Here is a 22502-nt window from a genome sequence, read left to right as displayed (position 1 = left end):
AATACTTCAGACATGTGTTGCAAGTGTTTATGTACTTTATGTTTTATTGATACTTCAGATATGTGTTGCAGGTGTTTATGTACTTTATGTTTTATTGATACTTCAGATATGTCTTGCAAGTGTTTATGTACTTTATGTTTTATTAATACTTCAGACATGTGTTGCAAGTGTTTATGTACTTTATGTTTTATTAATACTTCAGATATGTGTTGCAAGTGTTTATGTACTTTATGTTTTATTGATACTTCAGACATGTGTTGCAAGTGTTTATGTACTTTATGTTTTATTGATACTTCAGACATGTCTTGCAAGTGTTTATGTACTTTATGTTTTATTAATACTTCAGACATGTCTTGCAAGTGTTTATGTACTTTATGTTTTATTGATACTTCAGATATGTGTTGCAAGTGTTCATGTACTTTATGTTTTATTAATACTTCAGACATGTGTTGCAAGTGTTTATGTACTTTATGTTTTATTAATACTTCAGACATGTGTTGCAGGTGTTTATGTACTTTATGTTTTATTGATACTTCAGACATGTGTTGCAAGTGTTTATGTACTTTATGTTTTATTGATACTTCAGACATGTGTTTCAAGTGTTTATGTACTTTATGTTTCATTAATACTTCAGACATGTGTTGCAAGTGTTCATGTACTTTATGTTTTATTAATACTTCAGACATGTGTTGCAAGTGTTTATGTACTTTATGTTTTATTAATACTTCAGACATGTGTTGCAGGTGTTTATGTACTTTATGTTTTATTGATACTTCAGACATGTGTTGCAAGTGTTTATGTACTTTATATGTTTTATTGATACTTCAGACATGTGTTTCAAGTGTTTATGTACTTTATGTTTCATTAATACTTCAGACGTGTGTTGCAAGTGTTCATGTACTTTATGTTTTATTAATACTTCAGACATGTGTTGCAAGTGTTTATGTACTTTATGTTTTATTGATACTTCAGATATGTCTTGCAAGTGTTTATGTACTTTATGTTTTATTAATACTTCAGACATGTGTTGCAAGTGTTTATGTACTTTATGTTTTATTGATACTTCAGATATGTGTTGCAAGTGTTTATGTACTTTATGTTTTATTGATACTTCAGATATGTGTTGCAAGTGTTTACGTACTTTATGTTTATTGATACTTCAGATATGTGTTGCAAGTGTTTACGTACTTTATGTTTTATTGATACTTCAGATATGTGTTGCAAGTGTTTACCTACTTTATGTTTTATTAATACTTCAGACATGTGTTGCAAGTGTTTATGTACTTTATGTTTTATTAATACTTCAGATATGAGTTGCAAGTGTTTATGTACTTTATGTTTTATTAATACTTCAGATATGTGTTGCAGGTGTTTATGTACTTTATGTTTTATTAATACTTCAGACATGTGTTGCAAGTGTTTATGTACTTTATGTTTTATTGATACTTCAGACATGTGTTGCAAGTGTTTATGTACTTTATGTTTTATTAATACTTCAGACATGTGTTTCAAGTGTTTATGTACTTTATGTTTCATTAATACTTCAGACGTGTGTTGCAAGTGTTCATGTACTTTATGTTTTATTAATACTTCAGACATGTGTTGCAAGTGTTTATGTACTTTATGTTTTATTGATACTTCAGATATGTGTTGCAGGTGTTTATGTACTTTATGTTTTATTAATACTTCAGACATGTGTTGCAAGTGTTTATGTACTTTATGTTTTATTGATACTTCAGACATGTGTTGCAAGTGTTTATGTACTTTATGTTTTATTAATACTTCAGACATGTGTTGCAAGTGTTCATGTACTTTATGTTTTATTAATACTTCAGACATGTGTTGCAAGTGTTTATGTACTTTATGTTTTATTAATACTTCAGACATGTGTTTCAAGTGTTTATGTACTTTATGTTTTATTGATACTTCAGATATGTGTTGCAGGTGTTTATGTACTTTATGTTTTATTAATACTTCAGATATGTGTTGCAAGTGTTTATGTACTTTATGTTTTATTGATACTTCAGATATGTCTTGCAAGTGTTTATGTACTTTATGTTTTATTAATACTTCAGATATGTGTTGCAAGTGTTTATGTACTTTATGTTTTATTGATACTTCAGATATGTGTTGCAAGTGTTTATGTACTTTATGTTTTATTGATACTTCAAATATGTGTTGCAAGTGTTTACGTACTTTATGTTTTATTGATACTTCAGATATGTGTTGCAGGTGTTTATGTACTTTATGTTTTATTAATACTTCAGACATGTGTTGCAAGTGTTTATGTACTTTATGTTTTATTGATACTTCAGACATGTGTTGCAAGTGTTTATGTACTTTATGTTTTATTGATACTTGAGACATGTGTTGCAAGTGTTCATGTACTTTATGTTTTATTAATACTTCAGACATGTGTTGCAAGTGTTTATGTACTTTATGTTTTATTAATACTTCAGACATGTGTTGCAAGTGTTTATGTACTTTATGTTTTATTAATACTTCAGACATGTGTTGCAAGTGTTTATGTACTTTATGTTTTATTAATACTTCAGACATGTGTTGCAAGTGTTTATGTACTTTATGTTTTATTGATACTTCAGATATGTGTTGCAGGTGTTTATGTACTTTATGTTTTATTAATACTTCAGACATGTGTTTCAAGTGTTTATGTACTTTATGTTTCATTAATACTTCAGACATGTGTTGCAAGTGTTCATGTACTTTATGTTTTATTAATACTTCAGACATGTGTTGCAAGTGTTTATGTACTTTATGTTTTATTAATACTTCAGACATGTGTTGCAGGTGTTTATGTACTTTATGTTTTATTAATACTTCAGACATGTGTTGCAAGTGTTTATGTACTTTATGTTTTATTGATACTTCAGACATGTGTTGCAAATGTTTATGTACTTTATGTTTTATTGATACTTCAGACATGTGTTGCAAGTGCTCATGTACTTTATGTTTTATTAATACTTCAGACATGTGTTGCAAGTGTTTATGTACTTTATGTTTTATTAATACTTCAGACATGTGTTGCAAGTGTTTATGTACTTTATGTTTTATTGATACTTCAGATATGTGTTGCAGGTGTTTATGTACTTTATGTTTTATTAATACTTCAGATATGTGTTGCAAGTGTTTATGTACTTTATGTTTTATTGATACTTCAGATATGTGTTGCAAGTGTTTATGTACTTTATGTTTTATTAATACTTCAAACATGTGTTGCAAGTGTTTATGTACTTTATGTTTTATTAATACTTCAAACATGTGTTGCAAGTGTTTATGTACTTTATGTTTTATTGATACTTCAGATATGTGTTGCAAGTGTTTATGTACTTTATGTTTTATTGATACTTCAGATATGTGTTGCAAGTGTTTACGTACTTTATGTTTTATTGATACTTCAGATATGTGTTGCAAGTGTTTACGTACTTTATGTTTTATTAATACTTCAGACATGTGTTGCAAGTGTTTATGTACTTTATGTTTTATTGATACTTCAGACATGTGTTGCAAGTGTTTATGTACTTTATGTTTTATTAATACTTCAGATATGTGTTGCAAGTGTTTATGTACTTTATGTTTTATTGATACTTCAGATATGTGTTGCAAGTGTTTATGTACTTTATGTTTTATTGATACTTCAAATATGTGTTGCAAGTGTTTACGTACTTTATGTTTTATTGATACTTCAGATATGTGTTGCAGGTGTTTATGTACTTTATGTTTTATTAATACTTCAGACATGTGTTGCAAGTGTTTATGTACTTTATGTTTTATTGATACTTCAGACATGTGTTGCAAGTGTTTATGTACTTTATGTTTTATTGATACTTGAGACATGTGTTGCAAGTGTTCATGTACTTTATGTTTTATTAATACTTCAGACATGTGTTTGCAAGTGTTTATGTACTTTATGTTTTATTAATACTTCAGACATGTGTTGCAAGTGTTTATGTACTTTATGTTTTATTGATACTTCAGATATGTGTTGCAGGTGTTTATGTACTTTATGTTTTATTAATACTTCAGACATGTGTTTCAAGTGTTTATGTACTTTATGTTTCATTAATACTTCAGACATGTGTTGCAAGTGTTCATGTACTTTATGTTTTATTAATACTTCAGACATGTGTTGCAAGTGTTTATGTACTTTATGTTTTATTAATACTTCAGACATGTGTTGCAGGTGTTTATGTACTTTATGTTTTATTAATACTTCAGACATGTGTTGCAAGTGTTTATGTACTTTATGTTTTATTGATACTTCAGACATGTGTTGCAAATGTTTATGTACTTTATGTTTTATTGATACTTCAGACATGTGTTGCAAGTGCTCATGTACCTTATGTTTTATTAATACTTCAGACATGTGTTGCAAGTGTTTATGTACTTTATGTTTTATTAATACTTCAGACATGTGTTGCAAGTGTTTATGTACTTTATGTTTTATTGATACTTCAGATATGTGTTGCAGGTGTTTATGTACTTTATGTTTTATTAATACTTCAGATATGTGTTGCAAGTGTTTATGTACTTTATGTTTTATTGATACTTCAGATATGTGTTGCAAGTGTTTATGTACTTTATGTTTTATTAATACTTCAAACATGTGTTGCAAGTGTTTATGTACTTTATGTTTTATTGATACTTCAGATATGTGTTGCAAGTGTTTATGTACTTTATGTTTTATTGATACTTCAGATATGTGTTGCAAGTGTTTACGTACTTTATGTTTTATTGATACTTCAGATATGTGTTGCAGGTGTTTATGTACTTTATGTTTTATTAATACTTCAGACATGTGTTGCAAGTGTTTATGTACTTTATGTTTTATTGATACTTCAGACATGTGTTGCAAGTGTTTATGTACTTTATGTTTTATTGATACTTCAGACATGTGTTGCAAGTGTTCATGTACTTTATGTTTTATTAATACTTCAGACATGTGTTGCAAGTGTTTATGTACTTTATGTTTTATTAATACTTCAGACATGTGTTGCAAGTGTTTATGTACTTTATGTTTTATTGATACTTCAGATATGTGTTGCAGGTGTTTATGTACTTTATGTTTTATTAATACTTCAGATATGTGTTGCAAGTGTTTATGTACTTTATGTTTTATTGATACTTCAGATATGTGTTGCAAGTGTTTATGTACTTTATGTTTTATTAATACTTCAGACATGTGTTGCAAGTGTTTATGTACTTTATGTTTTATTGATACTTGCAGATATGGTTAAGTATGTAATTATGTTCCCTTAATTGAGTTAAAACTTGTACAACTGATTATGTACTTCTAGTTATGTATAAAGTTGTCACTGTTAGTGTCGTGTTTTCTGTTCCTGTTTTGTTTCTTGTTGCTGTGAAAACATCAACCTCACATTAAATGTTATAAAAGTTAAGTCTTCGAAAAAGAAATGCAGAAAACCATCACTAGTTAGGTTCTGTTGTTTTACAGATTATAAAGGGCCTTGTCGCGAGTTTCCTTGTCGATACGGGTCTATGTGTTTCATCAGAGACGGTATCCCTCTTTGCGAATGTCCAACGTGTACAGAAGAGTTTCGGCCAGTGTGCGGCAGCGATGGAATTCTCTACAATAACCCTTGTAAACTGAAGAAGGAGGCCTGCGAAAAACAAATAGAAATCAGCGTGGCTTTCGAAGGACTTTGTGGTAAGCAATAAATGTTATTTCTTAAAACAGCCACTGCCCACGCCTTTCACAATGTAATAAAATAAGTGGTTTGAGCATACACAGACCAGGTAGAATATAGTGCTTCCCATGATCCGTATATACGAATGGTGTCTAAAAAGTTCGTGGCCCGACCCGTAAAGAGAAAAAGAGACAGTGGCTCAACTGCTATTTATTTGTCAACACAATATCCTACATAACCGAGGATTTTATTCGTCGCCTTGGCCTTGAAAGTGGGTTTTCTTAGAGTAATTCCATTTCGTCCCTCAGCAAAATTTCTATTAAAATTGGGGTTCATTGATCCCAGCCCTGAAAAGGCCCGTCTTAAATTATTTTTAAAGTGTTAACATACGCTATACAAGCTCACAAACAATAACTGATAAAGTTAAAATCTACAAGCCTCACTGACTAGAACAAGAATATTTTCATTTTAAACAGATGCGGACATGCATCTCTCTCACCTCACTCCTCAATAAACCATCAACTGCTCATTCTTCCGTAATATCCTCACAGCTTCTCCTGACTTTCTAATGTCCTCACAGCTTCTCTCGACTTTCTGTAATATCCTCACAGCTTCTCTTAACTTTCCGTAATATCCTCACAGCTTCTTTCGACCTTCCATAATATCCTCACAGCTTCTTTCGACCTTCCGTAATATCCTCACAGCGTCTCCCGACTTTCTGTAATATCCTCACAGCTTCTCTCGACTTTCCGTAATATCCTCACAGCTTCTTTCGACCTTCCGTAATTTCCTTACAGCTTCTCCTGACTTTCTGTAATAAACTTAATCAACAGAATTAATATCATCCCTTGATTATATCAACTTAAGAAAATGTAAAGTCAAGCGTCCTTTGATGCTCAACCATGCAGTGGAATGAGGAGAAACACACATTTCTGACCGACCCTGGTCATATTTCATTACCTGAATTCATTCCTTTAACCTAGATAACTGCCACGCTGTGTTGTTGTTTGTTACTTAGCCGATACACGTGCACCAATGGAGCTCTAGGACTCCTTCTAAAATAACTATTCTTCTTCGTCTTCAGACTGTGACTGGGCGGTGTGTACGAGACCATCATCACTCTGAACTCTTCAGTCCTTCGGAAAGGTTAGGAAAGATAAAAAGAAAACCTCACTTAGAGCTAATTATAGTAAATATGAGGTGACTTCGAAACCAGCATGATGGATAACGTTCAAAGCAATTTTTTGAGCTGGAAGAGAAGAAGAGCTGGTTTTCTTGAGCAATCTTTTTCTCTTTGATTTATTGACCCAAACTGTTTATTAAGAATGCCTACCACTCTCCTGTAACTATTTGGCCCATTTCCAAACAATAAATCCATAAAACGCCCTTGGTAGCCCAAATAATTGATGCCATATCCTTCTCAGCAGAAGGATGTGACTTTTATGAGGAAGGAAAGGAATGGGTAGTAATGAACTTCGATGTTTCCTTTGCAAACTTTGCATTTTGACTATAAATTAAAGTGCCGAACTCACGTTTAATTTCTAGTGATGAATCTATTGAAACCTTTAGAGTAGGTATTGGCTTTTTAAAACTTATATCCACTTCTGCTCAAATGACAACATACTTGGAAACCATGTGGTTTCCTTAGTCAGGCCAACAGTCACTCCAAATCTTACTACAATAATTCTATCCATCAACACTTGCTCTACTAAATTTATAATGATAATTCTTCTGTCATACATAACAAAATCATGAATATCACCTATTGAGGTCAAGGTCAAGGGCCGATCTGACCTCGGATTATCTTCAAATGATTATCCACTGCGCCTAAATTCAGCACACCGCTTCTTCACTCATGATTATACTGAATCATTTTAATGTTGTTTTCATGTCCTGGTGGTGGGCTCAGCATGGCCAGGTGGTTAGAGTGCTCGCCTCTTAATCTGAGGGTCACGGGTTCGAATCCTCAACACACAAAACATTCTCGTCCTGTCAGCCGTGAGGGCAGCACAAGTGACGGTTAATCCCACTATTCGTTGATAAAAAAGTAGTCCAAGAGTTGGCAGTGGATGGTGATGACTAGCTGCCTTCCCTCTGGTCTTACACCGCTAAATTAAGGACGGCTAGCACAGATAGCCCTCGAGTAATTTTGTGCGAAATTCAAAAACAAACAAACAAGCAAACCAGCATCTTAGTTACCCCACAAAGCATCATTTAGTATCAACAAACTATCCTCGTCTTAGTTGCATAACAGACCATCCTTTGATTCCAACAATTTATAGTTATCTTAGTTAACTTACACAACATTTTGTAATTCCAAAAACGTTTTGTTCTCTTAATTACCTTACAGAACATATTACAATTCCAACAGATTATCATTGTCATAGTTACTTTACAGAACGTATTTACAGCTAAAAATAAAAACCAAGCGTAATAAGTTTATGTTTCACGTCTCTACGCGACTTTTTGATGTAAACTGTACTTTTAAACTTTCGATTTTCTTCATTTACTCCCAGAAAATGTTAATATCACAAAGTAATAAACACAATTATCCAGTTGACATGAATGTCCATCACAGCTGTGTCCTAACAATGACGAGTGTATTGCATCGTTAGGTGAATCATCGGTCAGTTGACATCAATGTCCATCATAGCTTTGTTATAACAATGAGTAGTGTAATGTACCACTAATTGAACCATTGGTCAATTGACATGAATGTCTACAACAGTTGTGTTATAAGAATGACTAGTGTATTGTATAGCTAGGTTAACCATCGGTCAGTTGACATCAATGTCAATCACAGCTGTGTTATAATAATGACTAATGTGTTGTATAGCTAGGTGAACCATTGGTCAATTGACATGAATGTCTACCACAGCTGTGTTATAAGAATGACTAGTGTATTGTATAGCTAGGTTAACCATCGGTCAGTTGACATCAATGTCAATCACAGCTGTGTTATAATAATGACTAATGTGTTGTATAGCTAGGTGAACCATAGGTCAATTGACATGAATGTTCATCACAACTGTGTTATAACCATGATTACATTTCTCCCCTTCTAGATGTTGTATTAGTGAATAGTACTTATCTTCTAAACCTCAATGTTAAAAGTACGAATAACTGGAGTGATTTAATTAATGACACCAGTTAGTAATTACAGTAAGTTCAGCATGATCTTGACCTTTGCTTTGGACAAAATAAAGCAGAACAATAGTATTGAAGATGACAAAAAATGTACTAAGTAATACGCTAAGATTGTTTGTAATACTGTGTACAGAATGTTTTGTTCGTATGAGTTTGTAGCTTTAGCGTTGTCTTCCTGCATCAGATACTGACGTAAAACAATAATTGTATTACTGTATCAAATAGCTGGTGGTAAATATATATATTTCAGTCACTTCTTACTTGCAGTTATGCGGCAAAATCCTCAATTTCTGTAAAACAACTTGGAATATCTATTCTCATACTTATTTCTCATCCATTGATTCATCTTTTTTTTCATAGAGAAAATTTGGATTATTATTTTGTCTACTAAGCCAATAGTAGTAACCTCATTTTATTGAAAGTAATAGTAACAACAAATAAATATACTTCACTGACAATCTTCGTTGAAATATTTAATAAAATCATTTAACAGCACCAGCGATTTAAAATACACAATAATTTATTGTTAAAACTTAAAACCAATTAAAGCTAAGAAACTCTACACGTTTCAACATACTTCTATTGATTGTTTGTCAGCACTAGTTTCAGAGAGACTAACTCTCTTTCAAATCGGATATGAAAAGTTGAATTAAATTGAAATTTGTTTACTGTGTGTGAAAGAGTTTTGAAGAGTGTAGATTTCGACGTTTCCAGATGGCTGTGAGAACAAGAGATGTGAGTACAACGCTGTGTGTGAAAGTGACGGAAATGGAAACGCCAAGTGTGTTTGTCCCGAGACATGTGTTCAGGTACGAATTGTTAGTTTATTATTTTAAACAACACAACACTATGAATTATTGAAAGGTGTTCCTTTAGAGTGGTGTACATTTTTTTCATATTTTTAATCTGTTTTTATTATTTGAACGAGTTCATCATAATTTAATCGATGTTACCATGATTCAGTTCTCAACATTGTTTAATCTGTCTTTTCATAATTTTAACAGTTTTACCATAGTTTAATCGGCCTTATCATGGTTTTATTGGTCTTCGTCATTTTAACTGTCTCTTACTTCTATGATTATTATTTTAAACATAATAATATTGTTTAAAACACCGGAATTAATATAAAAATAATATGTTATGTTAAGTCCGTTTGACTCAGTGAGGCGTTTGATTCTTTTCACTGTGTATTTCACGTAACTTTGAAACTCACAGTCTTCTAAATTTTCCTAAATGTTTCTCGATGGAGCTACGCTCATAAACGTTATTGTGATGCAATTATAAAAGATTTATTAACTTTCATAGTTTAGAAGTACTCGCAAGTAATCATTTCACCTTGTAAAGTAAAAACACTTATAAAAGAAAGATTATTTTCTAACAATGGGCATTATTTACTTTTTATGTGATATACAGAAGAAAGTTAAATATCTACTTAAAATATATGTTGCTCTTTATGTTATACTAATTAGTATTTTCTTCTTCAGTGGACAATTTCGATTCAAAGTGTTTTTCTTTCTTTCTTCGTTTCTGCTGTTGTTTTCAGTAAATTGTTTCGTTCAAAGTTATTTTGTGTTTTTATTTCCTTCCATACAGTGTTGAGATAAAGCTGTGCTTTCTGGTTCAGAATAATTAATTAATAATTATAATGTACTGAATACATTATAATAAAGCCTCGTTAAAATAAAGACACAGTGGAACACTATGTATTGGAACTATATTTTCACATACGGGGGACGAATGAAAAGGCAGTCCCACGCTAGTACAGCAGTAAGTGTACGGATTTACAACGCTAAACACAAGGGTTCGATTCCCCGCGGTGGGCTCAGCAGATAGCCCGATGTGGCTTTGGTATAAAAAAATACAAAAAGTGGTCTTCCTTCCAAATGTTGTTAATTTGATATAACTTTTACTAGATAAAAGAACAACATGTGTAAAACTACATGTTTTTATAACACACTCGACGAGATCTGTTCAACTATGATCTCAAATTGTAATTTTAACACTGGCTTTTGTAAATACCAGAACGTTTCACGATTTTCGTTATATTTTCTCATAACAAGTGTTGTGAACCTGCTGTAGTTTCTTACATCTTCTTGTTCTAATCAACCTATAAAATGATCAAAGAAGTTTCTCTACAATAATCTAACGTAAAAATAAAACTCAAAATAACACAAACCAGTTTACTATTCAGTCTCCACTCCCATGAATTTCAGTACTGTTTAACATCGATGCGATATACTTACAATGAGTTCATACAGATATTCTTGAGATATTTGGGTTGCGATATTTTGTTAATTGGTTTAACTCAACCCATAAATGTTCAAGTGGATTAATATCAGGTGACTGACCTGACCATTCCATAACACCATTTCTCTTATTTCTAAGATATCTTTTAACGACTCCAGAATTGCTGAGAAACTTGTTTGATTATTTTGTAGTCTAGTTGGAATAAGAAAATATGATAAACTACAGCAGGTTCACAACAATTTTTATAAGAAAATGTAACTAAAGTCATGAAAAGTTCTGATATTTACGAAATCCAATGTTAAAATTAGAATTTGAGATCATATTTGGACAGGTCACGTCCAGTACGTTCTAAAAACATATAGTATTACATGTTTTCTGTTATTTAATAAAATATATAACAAATTAACAAGATATTCAAGGAGAGGACTACTTTTTTGTGTACACCTCCTGTATGTATAACAGAGACTGTTGGTATAACAACAATGTTTCGACCTCTTTATGTCGTCATTACCACCCACCGTCAACTCGTTTGCTATTCTTTACCACAAATAATGAAACTCACCATCACATTTTTACTTCCCCATGGTCGAAAATGCGAGCATATTCAATGACATGATTCAAACGAATGCACCGCAGATTGTGAGTGGAACAAAATAACTCGCAGGCCATGCAGGTCTGATATTCATCTTATTTCATGTAAAGTCATTGGATGCATTTTCTATAGATATATGCGCGACTAGACAGTGAATTGAAACTATGACAGGAAAACCATCGTTCTCGTATACGTGATGGCTTATGGAAAGCATGAAGGGTATAGAGGTCTGCTTTGGACATCACAATACTACATTTGAGTCTTCTTTAATGGAAACTGCGCTGCAGGGCCACTGTACGGTCGTTAGGTAGAGCATAATCAAACATGGCAACTGAATTCAGTGTCTATGGAGTAGCACTCGAAAATTATTTACAATTAATGTACCCAACTTCTGTAGTTTCAGTTGAAGGTTGGTTTAAGTTTTCTTATGGTTCAATTATTCGTTTGATTTGTGAGTTCTGCTTCAGTGGATAAATGTCTTTTAATGATGAGTGAATTTTTTATTTAATTATTAGCTTGAGTTATAGTAACTCGCTCAATGGATATTTTCGGTATCTTAATTCATTTCATTTATTTCAGTGGTTAAATTAATGTATGCTTCCTCATTGATTGGATAACTTCAGTTGAAATTAGTTCTTTTAAATTTTACTTTGAGTTATGACTATTGGTAGCTTCAGTTCCAAATCAGTTGAGTTTTTAGTGATGAAGTTTAGTTATGTTTATGGATAATTTCAAAACTAATGTAGTTTTTTCTAGTATTTGATTTATTTCTATGTGCAGTTTCGGTACCAAGCTGGTTCATTTTTTCAGCAATCTAACAGACTTTACTATCGATAGTTTCAGTTCAGGGTTAGTTGAGATTTTTAGTGATTGATATATATATATATATATATATATATATATATATACACGTGGATAGTTTTAATTCAAAACTGGTTAAATTTTCTATTTTTAGTATTGTTTCCAAAACGTTAATAACACGAACCAATGAAGCGAATAATTTCGTATTATGTTTTTTAAAGTGGATAGTATGAAATATTCCTGTTGTTTGTCAAAGATATGTAGACTAAAACATACATTTGAGGAAGGCAAATGTGATTAGTTTGTTTCTAACAAAAGTTAAAAAGTAAAGTATCATAGCTTAATGCATTTGTAAATATATATTCATTACAAAAAATACATATCATTGTATTTACAGAAGGAAACAGATGATAAACTCAGTTATTGTGAATTACCATAACAATTGAAATAACGTTACAGTTGCCTGCGTTCTAAACATTGTAACACAGATATCTATTTGTTAGTTTATTTCAAATTATTATTTAGCAATTTAAGTAAATTTCAGCGTCTAAACAGAGATGCTATAATTAAGAATAAATAAAATCCTAGAACGTGCAGTTAATATATCACCCCGAAAAGGATATAAAATCAAGGATATTAAAAAAACAATTCATTCAGTAATTCTCACAATATTTAAAGAATGTTTGTCTCCGGTTTCTCGAAGGCGTACACGCTAAAATTCAATGTTCAGTTCCTGCGATTAACTCAGCATAATTAGACTGTTGTGAAACTTATTTTGAAGCAGCTCTGTATTTGACACAAAGTTTACTTATACGTAAAACATCAGGCCTAAATGTAAATAGTCATCCCTTATTTTATCTGTATTTTTTGGAAAATAAAAATTGATAAAAAGCCATTATAAGGATAAATTCCATTAGCATGTCAGTGATAAATATAGAAGAACGTGATAATACTACCTCGTGCAATATTCGGACATTTATATCAGTATTAAATTTCAAATAGATGATATTGTGAAGTCAATCGCGAGGCAAAATTTAACTTAAAATCACACCTCAATGTGTTATATGTTCTCAAACCTTGCTTGCTTAGTTTAGAAAGGTTATTTAAGTTGCACATAGATAAATTTATAAATTTGTACAAAGGGTTCAGTACATTACATTAAAACGAATTTGAATACCTATTTCCAAATATAGGGTTCAAACTATCATTCTCACATGACAACAAAAGTGAGTATAAAGTTACAGTGGAACGGAATGTATCAGAACTACATAAATTTTGTCATTTTTGGAGAAATACCTCTAATTATTACCCCACTCCTGATTGTAAATCAGTGCTGGAACATTATAGATATCACGTGGGCCACCACATTCCCGCGTCATAAGAACAAACTTTGAAGACACTTTGGCGGTACCAATCAAAAGAGGTTACTTGGTACATGGTAGTACCGCTTTAAGTGTTGTTTTCTTTTTACACTTATAAACAGTTATTATCATACTTACTGCGGTAGTTCGCACTGATGTACATAGTAAAGTTAGAGATAAATAGGCTATGTTTGCTTGCACTTGTTATAAGTATACATGTTCATAAGAGAGGTATTATCATATAACCTGTTTAATCTTTAATTAGTGTCCCATTTTGACGGAGACGTTATTTAGGGGAAATACGGTATTTATAAACCCAGGTGATGAGGATATGTTCAGATCAACGATTTAGAATTACCGCGACGGAGATATCCATTGTATTTAGTGACATTGGAAAACAAAATCATATAAATCAACTTAGGGTTTCAGGACCACCAAAAGCGAGACCTGCAGTAAGTCTTACCACGGCCATAATAAGCAAAGTACCGTCGGCGTTTTCTATAATACAGATAGCCATCCACTTGCTCCTGGTAACAGAAAACAACATAAAAAAGAAGGGCCTTCATCTGGAAAAGCGATACAAGTCACGTGTACTCAAGTTGCTTTCCCGACATGACCGTTCAAGCGTCAAATAGCTCAAGTAGTCAGAGAGTGAAATGACTGCTCATGCAGTTCAATATGAAAACATACCGATCAAGTCTCCTGTATTTACGATCAGACCATTGGAATGAACGCTAGGGACCAAAGCCCTCATACACTTATGGAGAGCAGGGAGAAAGTGTGAGTGTTCTTTGAACATGACAACTTTACATTGAAGCCTTCTTGAACAGAAAGTGCGTCACAATGGTGTTATCAAGATGCGTTGTCGTCAGACAGGACATAACAGAACGTGGTGACATGGACTGTTACAACTTGGCGAAACTAAAAAAAAACATTTTAATATAACGAACTCAGTTTCTGTATGTGTGTGTGTACATATATACATAAAGTAACATTCTTACTTATAAAAACTTTTTGTTGGTTTACGAAGAATGTTTTAGCAAGAGCTAGCTTAGTTACTAAAGACTACTTATGTGGTATTGATTTCTTTTAACGTAAAGCACATCACCCAGAGCACTATGCTTCATTTATTGACAATGTTCCGTGTCTATTTTGAAAACACGTAATTCTAAACATAATTTTGTTACATACTGCTAATTTTCCACTAAAAGCTTTAGATACAACTGCAATACCTCAAACAACCTCAGAATAAAAATATTTTTGCGATAAATCAGTGGTGAGACACATGCTGTGTAAAGTCAACCATTCCAGGTAGTTAACTGAGGACCCATCCGTCTGTGAGATGTCAGCCTTGTTTACTGTCTTGGCTAACGTGAAAAAAATGTAGTGTAGACATGCCACGACATCTTTGGTTCTGGTTCTCTATAGGACTAAATGTAGTGTAAACGTGTTATGACATATTTGTTACAGTTGCTCTATAGGACCAAAACAAATATTGTTCTTTTTCACTAAACGTTAGTAGAAATATAAACAAACTCAAGTGGTAGAGAGAAAATAAATATTATTATTATATTACTATACATCTGCTCAAAATCTATACGAATGGCTAATATTTCACTCTAATTAAAAACGTAAGCTAGAATTAGATGATTAACGGAAAACTACGAATTATTGATGTCAACTGTTATGTATCGTTTATTCTTAAATTAGCTTCACGGTTTTCTTAAAGTACAAACCGTTGATGTCAACTGTTATGTATCGTTTATTCTTAAATTAGTTTCACTGTGTTCTTAAAGTACAAACCGTTGATGTCAACTGTTATGTATCATCCATTCTTAAATTAGCTTTAATGTGTTCCTAAAGTACAAACCGTTGATGTCAACTGTTATGTATCGTTTATTCTTAAATTAGCTTCACTGTGTTCTTAAAGTACAAACCGTTGATGTCAACTGTTATGTATCGTCCATTCTTAAATTAGCTTTAATGTGTTCCTAAAGTACAAACCGTTGATGTCAACTGTTATGTATCGTTTATTCTTAAATTAGCTTCACTGTGTTCTTAAAGTACAAACTATTGATGTCAAATGTTATGTATCGTTCATTCTTAAATTAGCTTTAATGTGTTCTTAAAGTACAAACTATTGATGTCAAATGTTATGTATCGTTTATTTACAGGTTGAAGATACTCGGTTTAAGTTATGATCGTATCTGCAAGATCCAGTAATTTCTATTGCATAATATATTTATTGTTTTTCAAAATGATTCATTTTAAGTTTATAATGTACATTCTAATAATGAAAACAAATCTGAAATGGATGATGAAGTTAAAACTGATTTCCAGTTAGAGTCGCCAGTGTGCGGAGACGATGGTGAGACGTACAACAATGAATGTCTTCTCAAGGTGGCTGTTTGTAATAAGAAGAAATATATCAATGTGGCGTCTAAAGGCCCGTGTGGTGAGTTTCAAACATGAACAGACTTAATGCAATGAATGTTTATAACAACGTATAAAGTGAACTATATATATCACATTAAATACATTCTTCTGCTGTATCAATTGCGTGCTGATACCAGTTCACGAATCGACAGAAGAATGAACCTGTAAAGTTGTTCATTAATTTTAATGAAAATATCAAATACATCCTGTTATTTTATCTGATTTAAATATTTTATCTGATGTAATTTCTAGTATTGCTTATATTTTAATATAATATAATAGTTCCCCTCGACCTGTTTAAAACATGTTTATATTGTACTTATATTTTAATATAATATAATAGTTCCCCTCGACCTGTTTAAAACATGTTTATATTGTACTTATATTTTAATATAATATAATAGTTCCCCTCGACCTGTTTAAAATATGTTTATATTGTACTTATATTTTAATATAATATAATAGTTCCCCTCGACCTGTTTAAAACATGTTTATATTGTACTTATATTTTAATATAATATAATAGTTCCCCTCGACCTGTTTAAAACATGTTTATATTGTACTTATATTTTAATATAATATAATAGTTCCCCTCGACCTGTTTAAAATATGTTTATATTGTACTTATATTTTAATATAATATAATAGTTCCCTCGACCTGTTTAAAACATGTTTATATTGTACTCATATTTTAATATAATATAATAGTTCCCCTCGACCTGTTTAAAATATGTTTATATTGTACTTATATTTTAATATAATATAATAGTTCCCCTCGACCTGTTTAAAACATGTTTATATTGTACTCATATTTTAATATAATATAATAGTTCCCTCGACCTGTTTAAAATATGTTCATATTGTACTTATATTTTAATATAATATAATAATTCCCCTCGACCTGTTTAAAACATGTTTATATTGTACTTATATTTTAATATAATATAATAATTCCCCTCGACCTGTTTAAAACATGTTTATATTGTACTTATATTTTAATATAATATAATAATTCCCCTCGACCTGTTTAAAACATGTTTATATTGTACTTATATTTTAATATAATATAATAGTTCCCTCGACCTGTTTAAAATATGTTCATATTGTACTTATATTTTAATATAATATAATAATTCCCTCGACCTGTTTAAAACATGTTTATATTGTACTTATATTTTAATATAATATAATAATTCCCCTCGACCTGTTTAAAACATGTTTATATTGTACTTATATTTTAATATAATATAATAATTCCCCTCGACCTGTTTAAAACATGTTTATATTGTACTTATATTTTAATATAATATAATAGTTCCCCTCGACCTGTTTAAAATATGTTTATATTGTACTTATATTTTAATATAATATAATAGTTCCCTCGACCTGTTTAAAATATGTTTATATTGTACTTATATTTTAATATAATATAATAGTTCCCCTCGACCTGTTTAAAACATGTTTATATTGTACTTATATTTTAATCTAATATAACAGTTCCCCTCGACCTGTTTAAAACATGTTTATATTGTACTTATATTTTAATATAATATAATATTTCCCCTCGACCTGTTTAAAACATGTTTATTTTGTACTTATATTTTAATATAATATAATAATTCCCCTCGACCTGTTTAAAACATGTTTATATTGTACTTATATTTTAATATAATATAATAGTTCCCCTCGACCTGTTTAAAACATGTTTATATTGTACTTATATTTTAATCTAATATAACAGTTCCCCTCGACCTGTTTAAAACATGTTTATATTGTACTTATATTTTAATATAATATAATAGTTCCCCTCGACCTGTTTAAAACATGTTCATATTGTACTTATATTTTAATATAATATAATAATTCCCCTCGACCTGTTTAAAACATGTTTATATTGTACTTATATTTTAATATAATATAATAGTTCCCTCGACCTGTTTAAAACATGTTTATATTGTACTTATATTTTAATATAATATAATAATTCCCTCGACCTGTTTAAAACATGTTTATATTGTACTTATATTTTAATATAATATAATATTTCCCCTCGACCTGTTTAAAACATGTTTATATTGTACTTATATTTTAATATAATATAATAGTTCCCCTCGACCTGTTTAAAACATGTTTATATTGTACTTATATTTTAATATAATATAATAATTCCCCTCGACCTGTTTAAAACATGTTTATATTGTACTTATATTTTAATATAATATAATATTTCCCCTCGACCTGTTTAAAACATGTTTATATTGTACTTATATTTTAATATAATATAATAATTCCCTCGACCTGTTTAAAACATGTTTATATTGTACTTATATTTTAATATAATATAATAATTCCCTCGACCTGTTTAAAACATGTTTATATTGTACTTATATTTTTAATTTTTGTGTTATTTCTTTGCATAAACTTACACAATAAAAATATTTGCACTCTGTTTACCGCGGGGAATGAACCCCCCATTTTAGCGTAAGCAGTTTGTAACACACCTTAATATTTTTTTTTATTTCCTTTAGTCAGCTCGTGTTATTAAAGATTTAAAGCCTGTTTTTTTAAGGAAAGTGTAATACAACACAGTTAACTTCAACACATATTCTGTGATTTATTCAGCTTTATCGATTCGTATTTATGTATGATTCACGGTTTAATTATTCAAACCTGATATTTGTAGCCGGGTTTGTTTTTTTTATTTAAACCTGATGTACGTATCTAGGCTTACCTATTCTATATTCTAGTTTGCTATATGATATCGGGCTTACGTATCTAAAACTGATGTATGTTTTTGAGCCAAGGTATCCTAGTCTTATGTATGTCTCTTGACTTACCTATTAGTAATTACATTCATTATTCATATCTTCTTTTTGGCGAAGTTCACTTCAGATAAATGATGAAGAGAACTTGTTAATGGTTCCATCACTGATAATACAGGTTCTTCAGCAGACTAACCTTTGATGATACAGGTACTTCAGCAGATTGACCTTTGATAATACAGGTCATCAGTAGACTGACCTTTGATGATACAGGTACTTCAGAAGACTGACCTTTGATGATACAGGTACTTCAGCAGACTGACCTTTGGTGATACAGGTCATCAGTAGACTAACTTTTGATGATGCAGGTTATTCAGTGGACTGACCTTTGATGATAAAAGTTAATCAATAGACTTACTTAACTTGGACTGATGTGGACTCTATAAAACACATCATTTGCTTTTTAAACTATATTAATGTATTTTTCCCTTTTATTTCAAGTTCATCCTTTATTTAAGATGGATTGTATAGCCGTACTATAACACCAATTGAAGTCTAGTTTTATTTGCATTATGGATTGTATAGCCGTACTATAACACCAATTGAAGTCTAGTTTTATTTGCATTATGGATTGTATAGCCGTACTATAACACCAATTGAAGTCTAGTTTTATTTGCATTATGGATTGTATAGCCATACTATAACACCAATTGAAGTCTAGTTTTATTTGCATTATGGATTGTATAGCCGTACTATAACACCAATTGAAGTCTAGTTTTATTTGCATTATGGATTGTATAGCCATACTATAACACAATTGAAGTCTAGTTTTATTTGTATTATGGATTGTATAGCCGTACTATAACACCAATTGAAGTCTAATTTTATTTGCATTATGGATTGTATAGCCGTACTATAACACCAATTGAAGTCTAGTTTTATTTGCATTATGGATTGTATAGCCATACTATAACACCAATTGAAGTCTAGTTTTATTTGTATTATGGATTGTATAGCCGTACTATAACACCAATTGAAGTCTAATTTTATTTGCATTATGGATTGTATAGCCGTACTATAACACAAATTGAAGTCTAGTTTTATTTGCATTAACATTATATTGACATTTTGTTCGTTATTTCGTTTAAGATTTTCTCTGGTAAGTTTATGTATGGCGTCAGTGGTATGGGTTGGTGGTTATGGCTCAACTCGCAATCTGAGAGCTGCTGGTTCGAATCCATGTCGATGAATATGCTCGTCCTATGTGGTTTCTGAGTGGGGTAGCCATCCAAGTGTAAATATTCTTGGCTTACAACAATGCCAGCCAACCCCAGACTACTGGTATTAAAGGGTAAACCAAGCACATCCACATTAGTTGGAGTTTCAACACAGTATTGCTGAAACTGTTCTTGTTGTTTTCTTCTTTCATCTTTTTGCTCATACCACAGTAAAACATAATTTGCACCAATCCTCTCCAAGTATCCCTTACTGGGAAGAACGTTCTCTTATCATCTCCTGGTCTTCTTAGGACTTGGTGCCCAGCTTTTGGAACGTTGTGGGGGTGAGGAATGGTTCTGATTGTTGTGACTGTGGAAGTACCAACTGTACTCCTTGTTTCTGTCCACTGAGTGAGGAATGGTTCTAATTATAGTGATTGTGGAAGTGCCAACTGTATTTCTTGTTTCTGTCCATTGAGTAAGGAATGGTTCTAATTATAGTGATTGTGGAAGTGCCAACTGTATTCCTTGTTTTTGTCCACTGAGTGAGAAGTGGTTCTGATTATAGTGATTGTGGAAGTGCCAACTGTACTCCTTGTTTCTGTCCACTGAGTGAGGAATAGTTCTAATTGTAGTGATTGTGGAAGTACCAACTGTATTCCTTGTTTTTGTCCACTGAGTGAGGAGTGGTTCTGATTATAGTGATTGTGGAAGTGCCAACTGTACTCCTTGTTTCTGTCCACTGAGTGAGGAGTGGTTCTAATTGTAGTGATTGTGGAAGTACCAACTGTACTCCTTGTTTCTGTCCACTGAGTGAGGAGTGGTTCTGATTATAGTGATTATGGAAGTGCCAACTGTATTTCTTGTTTCTGTCCACTGAGTGAGGAGTGGTTCTGATTATAGTGATTATGGAAGTACCAACTGTATTCCTTGTTTCTGTCCACTGAGTGAGGAATAGTTCTAATTATAGTGATTGTGGAAGTGCCAACTGTATTCCTTGTTTTTGTCCACTGAGTGAGGAGTGGTTCTGATTGTTGTGACTGTGGAAGTACCAACTGTATTCCTTGTTTCTGTTCACTGAGTGAGGAATAGTTCTAATTATAGTGATTGTGGAAGTGCCAACTGTATTCCTTGTTTTTGTCCGCTGAGTGAGGAATGGTTCTAATTATAGTGATTGTGGAAGTGCCAACTGTATTCCACTGAGTGAGGAGTGGTTCTGATTATAGTGATTGTGGAAGTGCCAACTGTACTCCTTGTTTCTGTCCACTGAGTGAGGAATAGTTCTAATTGTAGTGATTGTGGAAGTACCAACTGTATTCCTTGTTTCTGTTCACTGAGTGAGGAATAGTTCTAATCATAGTGATTTTGGAAGTACCAACTGTATTTCTTGTTTCTGTCCATTGAGTGAGGAATGGTTCTAATTATAGTGATTGTGGAAGTGCCAACTGTATTCCTTGTTTTGTCCACTGAGTGAGGAATAGTTCTAATTGTAGTGATTGTGGAAGTACCAACTGTATTCCTTGTTTCTGTCCTCTAGACATTTTTTTGTCTCTCTTGTATCTATAAGTTACAGTACATTTTTCATTTAATTTTCTAATGTAACTTTTGTATTATCATTCCTTCCATGTTTTAACATAGTCCTTATTCTAGACATAATGAATCTCAATGTTCTTGGTTTATTATTCTCTTCGACTATATCAAGTCACTTTTTACTATGAGGATCTATCTGTGTCATTCTTGATCTGCTGAGTACTCATGTTATTTGTCACGGGACAACTTTCACAGATTTCTTATCTCACTGTCAGCTCTGTTGCGTTCAGTTATTGTCTTCATTATCTTGTGTTTCCCTCTTGTCACGGCGCAGGTAATAAAAAGTTTTCAGAGTAATATATCGGCATTTCCTTGGTTATATTGAAATGTACTTCTAAAGGTGTTGCAACTTTCTTTCTGTGTGTAAATTCTTCAATGAACACGATGCAGCATGATCTGTTTGGAGTGTACAGTTCTGTCAATTTAAGTATTGGTGAAAATGACTCAAGACTCATTGAGTCTTATTGATGTATTATTTTACATATTTTCTATGGACAATTTCTGGTTTACTTTACACACACACACTGATTACATGTCCCAGGAACCTCCTTCACAAACAAGACAACTCACATAGAATTCAGCTTGAATTTTTCTTCAATAGATCATAGACTCTTTTCTGCCTATCGCAAGCACCATGTAATTATTTTCTTGTGTAATTATGTCCTTCAAGTTGATGGTTATCG

At 31.7% G+C, this 22502-nt stretch overlaps 1 protein-coding gene across 1 annotated transcript in view; it reads left to right on the top strand.

The window, feature by feature from the left end:
- LOC143236334 (agrin-like) overlaps positions 1-22502 on the top strand; it is a 398571-nt gene that overhangs the window by 288350 nt on the left and 87719 nt on the right. Inside the window, 3 exon segments of the mRNA XM_076474633.1 lie at positions 5474-5686; positions 9528-9622; positions 16155-16269. Coding sequence (XP_076330748.1) covers positions 5474-5686; positions 9528-9622; positions 16155-16269 — 423 coding nt within the window.

This window comes from Tachypleus tridentatus, chromosome 1 (genome assembly GCF_004210375.1).
Source record: "Tachypleus tridentatus isolate NWPU-2018 chromosome 1, ASM421037v1, whole genome shotgun sequence".
Taxonomy (NCBI): domain Eukaryota; kingdom Metazoa; phylum Arthropoda; class Merostomata; order Xiphosura; family Limulidae; genus Tachypleus; species Tachypleus tridentatus.
This window is presented reverse-complemented; position numbering and strand designations above follow the sequence as displayed.